Source organism: Colobus angolensis, unplaced genomic scaffold (genome assembly GCF_000951035.1).
Source record: "Colobus angolensis palliatus isolate OR3802 unplaced genomic scaffold, Cang.pa_1.0 Scaffold61, whole genome shotgun sequence".
Lineage (NCBI taxonomy): Eukaryota > Metazoa > Chordata > Mammalia > Primates > Cercopithecidae > Colobus > Colobus angolensis.
Genome location: NW_012119710.1, coordinates 5,795,649 through 5,800,211, shown reverse-complemented (window position 1 = coordinate 5,800,211; position 4,563 = coordinate 5,795,649). Strand labels below are relative to the sequence as shown.

General features: G+C 33.9%; 1 protein-coding gene across 1 annotated transcript; it reads right to left on the bottom strand.

The window, feature by feature from the left end:
* Positions 1-1,736: 1,736 nt before the first annotated feature.
* Positions 1,737-2,720, bottom strand: LOC105527154 (olfactory receptor 5AK2). Its single transcript, XM_011963394.1, has one exon. The coding sequence runs from the start codon at positions 2,682-2,684 to the stop codon at positions 1,755-1,757; it is 930 nt and encodes a 309-aa protein (XP_011818784.1). The 5' UTR covers positions 2,685-2,720; the 3' UTR covers positions 1,737-1,754.
* Between the last annotated feature and the right edge of the window lie 1,843 nt (positions 2,721-4,563).

Below are 4,563 nucleotides of genomic sequence, written 5' to 3'. Positions count from 1 at the left end.
TGCCTCCAGCTTAATTCTTTTTGCTAAGGATTGCTATGGCTATTTGGGTTCTTTTCCAGTTTCATATGAATTTTAGAATAGTTTTTCTAATTCTGTGAAAAATGACATTGTGATTTGATAGGAATAGCACTGAATCTGTGGTTTGCTTGGGGTAGTATGGCCATTTTTAATGATATTGATTATGCTAACCCATGAGCATGGACTGTTTTTCCATTTGTTTATGTCCTCTCTGATTTCTTTGAGTAGTGTTTTATAATTCTCTCCTTGTAGAGATATTTTGTTTACTTGGTTAGATGTATTCTAGATATTTCATTTTTTTGGTAGCTATTATTAATTGAATTGTATTCTTGATTTGGTTCTCAGTTTAACATTACTGATGTTTAGAAGTGCTACTGATTTTTGTACATTGATTTAGTAACCTAAAAATTTAGTGAATTCGTTTATCAGCTCCGGGAGCCCTTTGACAGAGTCTTTAGAGTTATCTAGATATAGAATCATATAGTCCACAAAAAGAGATAGTTTGACTTCTTCTTTTCCTATATGAGTGCCTTTTGTTTCTTTCTCTTGACTGATTGCTGTGCTTAGGACTTCTGGAACTATGTTGAACTATGGTGAGAGTGGGCACCCTTGTCTTGTTCCAGTTTTCAAGGGGGAATGCCTTCAGATTTTGCCCATTCATTATGACATTGCCTGTGAATTTGTCATAGATTGCATTTATTTTGAGGTACGTTGCTTTGATGCTTAGTTTGTAGAGAATTTTTATAATGAAGGGATGTTGCATTTTATTGAAGGCTTTTTCTGCATCTATTGAGATCATATAGTTTTTGTTTTAAATGCTGTTTATGTGGTGAATGACATTTCATGATTTGCATGTATTGAACCAAACTTGCATCCAAAGAATGAAGCCTACTTGATCATGGTGAATTAACTTTTGAGGTGCTGTTGAATTTGGTTCACTGATGGTTTTGAATCTATGTTAATCAGGAATATTAGCCTGTAGTTTTCTTTTTTCGTTGTGTCTTTGCCAGGTTTTGGTATCAGAGACCTGATGCTGGTTTCATAGAATGAATTGCAAAGGAGTCTCTCCTGCTCAATTTTTTGAAATAATTTCAGTAGAATTGGCACCAGCTCTTCTTTTTACATGTGGTAGAATTTGACTGCAGATACATTTGGTCTGCGCTTTGTTTTTGGTTGGTAGATTTTTAGTACTGTTTTCACTTCAGAACTTGATACTAGTCTACTCAGGGTTTCAATTTCTTCCTTATTAAATTGGGAGTTTGTGGGTTCCCGGGATTTTATCCATTTCTTCTATATTTTCTAGTCTATTTGCAGAAAAGTGTTCATAATATTCTCTGAGTATCTTTTGTATTTCTGTGGGATTCGTTGTAATGTCACCTTTGTCCTTTCTGGTTGTGCTTATTTGGATTTTTCCTTTTTTATTTTACCTTTGTGAATCTAGCTAGCAGCCTACCAATCTTATTTATCCTTTCAATAAAACAAATTTTGGTTTCATTAATTTTTTATATAAACTTTTGGGTCTCAATTTTATTCAGTTCTGTTCTGATTTTAGTTATTTCTTGTCATCTGCTAGCTTTGTAGTTGATTTGCTCTTGTTTTTCTAATTCCTCTACATGTGATGTTAGATTATTAATTTGACATCTTTCTACATGTTTCCTATTGTAGAAACATTAAATTTTGGTAGAACAGCTATGCGGGATGATTTGTTGTGCTGAATGTTAACAACTGGGGCTAATTTAAAAGAACTTTATCCCTATCAATTTTAAAGCTTCTTTTACTTCCTTATTTCTGAAGCTGTAGATTAAAGGATTCAACATGGGAATAACAGTGCCATAAAATATAGAGGCCACTTTCATATTCTGCTGGGAATTATTAGAATGAGACTGTAAGTACATGTAAGAGAGTGTCCCATAGAAAATGGTGACTGTAGTCAGGTGGGAGGCACATGTGGAGAAGGATTTTTTCCTCCCTGCACTAGAAGGCATTTTCAGGATGGTGGCCATGATGTAGATGTAGGAAAAGATGATGACCAACCCAGTGAACATCAAGTTAAATCCCACAAAGACAACAAGTAGCATGAGGTTGATGTCAATACTGGAGCATGAAAGGGCAAGAATTGGGGGCCCATCACAGAAAAAGTGATTGATGTTATTGGACTTGCAGAAGGACACAGAAAATGTAAAACCTGCATGTACAGAGGCATTTATTGAGCCCACGATGTATGAACCAGCTACCAAATGGATGCAGACTCTTCGGGACATGATTACGGTATAGTGAAGGGGCTTATAGATTGCAACATAACGGTCCACTGCCATCATAGCCAGGAGATAACAGTCACTGGTTGCAAATGTTGCATAAACCAATAATTGTATTACACAACCCCAAAATGATATAAAATTCTTTTCTTCTGTGAAGTTTTGGAGCATCTTGGGAGTGATAGCAGAAGTGTAACAGATATCAACAAAAGCCAAATGTTGTAGAAAAAAGTACATGGGTGTTTGAAATCTGGAATCTGTGTTGATGAGTAAGATTATTCCAGTATTAGCCATTACGGAGGTCACATAGATGAGAAGGAATACAACGAAGAGGATATGCCAAAACTCTTGTTGGGCACCAAATCCCAGAAGACAGAATTCAGTCACTTCAGTGCTGTTTCCTCGTGCCATGGCTACCAAAAGTCTAGAAAGGACCAAAAGAAGGACCCAGAAAAGAAGGGAAATCTTTGAGACTTCTTGCAATGAAATGGCTCTTTATTTCATGTCACTTTTTTCTATTTGGATTTTCATGACAAATACTCACAAGGGTGTTATTTACATCTCAAATATAAAAATTTACTTACAATCATCAAGTAAAGAGTGATTTACTTGATGAAAGAGGAAATGAATTTGTCTTCAAATGAAAAAGTTTGTCTCAGAAGAAGACTGACTTCTAATGTGTGTAGTTCTTAGAAATATTGATGAACAATTTTTCATTATATTAAACAGGCATCCATACCTAAAGTAATATTAAAACATAATTTTGTACCCCTTTAGAAACCTGTAATTATTCACAGCCACCTACTCTTTTAATTTTGGATAAAGCTCTTGAAATTAGTCGAATAAATGACAGTTAAATTTCCCTAAATATGTTCACGCTTTACATATGTTTGAAGTCTTCAAAGTGTCTTTGTATTAGTATCCTTAGAATGCAGCTCCCATCTAGGTGATATTCTTTACAAGCAAAATAAACCTGTTGTATAATGGATGTCTGAGAGCCTTACATTTTCTATTGCTTTTTTTTTTTTTTTTTTTCTTTTTTGTGGTGGAGGAACAAGAAAGCAGAAACAATACTTTCCAATTTAACATTTAGTGAATACTGAGGTATATTAAGTCAGTATAAGTTTCTTCCTAGGGTAAATTTACTGTAAAATGAAAGAAATGCAGTCCTTTCAAAAAGTGTTTCTTTCATTTGGATAAACACTTACTAGAGGAAACTTGAATAGGCCAGAGGTCTACTTAAGTTAGAATTTTGATAGAATAATGACATTTATCATATCAACTTGACTTTAATTATCTGGATTTAAATAAAATAATATGAAAATATGAGGATGCTTTTCAAGAGCTAAGGAAACTAGTGTAACCCCGCTCCAATCGCGCACAGAATCTGTACATTTCTATGTTTTTATTGAGCTAATTGCTGGCCGGTTCAATATGAAGTATTTTGTTTCATCTATGTTGAAGGTGTTTTCTAATCAAATAGATGCTGCAAAGAAAATGGCCAACGATCTAAGCTTTTTTAAAACATTAATGTTTGGTGGCACATGTGAAGGTTTGTTACATAGGTAAACTCATGCCACGGGGGGTTTACCCTAGCATTTTACACATGCTTAACATATGGGTAGTGCTGAGTTTTTCAGTCTTCATTAATAGTTAGCCTTGTGCAGTGGAAAGGAAATAGGTAACCCTGGTTTTGAATTTTTGTCTCACCAGTTAATGGAAAAAAGCATATAATTCCCTTTGGCCCTAGTTACTTCCCCTGTACAATGGGAATCACAGAACTCATCTAGAAGTTAATTATGTTCATTCACTTGTTTATAGTATCAATAACATGCATATTATATATAATATTATGTAACTTGCATTGAAAACAAATTAACAAAAATCCTATAATAGCAAAATCAGGAAATAGAATTGTATACATTTCAGTAGATTTATATTATTTATTAATACCTAGTCTAAGGCAGAGAGATAAATATGTACTCTTATGGAGTCAAAAGAGAAAAGCATGTTGTAGAAAAATATGTAGATTTGGACCATTTGAAAAACTAAACTCTCCGTCACTCTGAATGTCTCTTGCTTTCATTCTCTTTATTTATTTGTGGATAAATGCCAGAAAATGTGCACACCAAATTCAAGTATAGTTATTCATGGGTGTGGCATTAGGTAAAAAACATTATTTTCTAAACTTACAAACTTCTGAACTTTCACTTTTATAATGGGAATTCATGACCTTTATTGTTTTAAAAATGAAGAAAACTATGTTTTATGTGGTCATTGATGCCCCCTA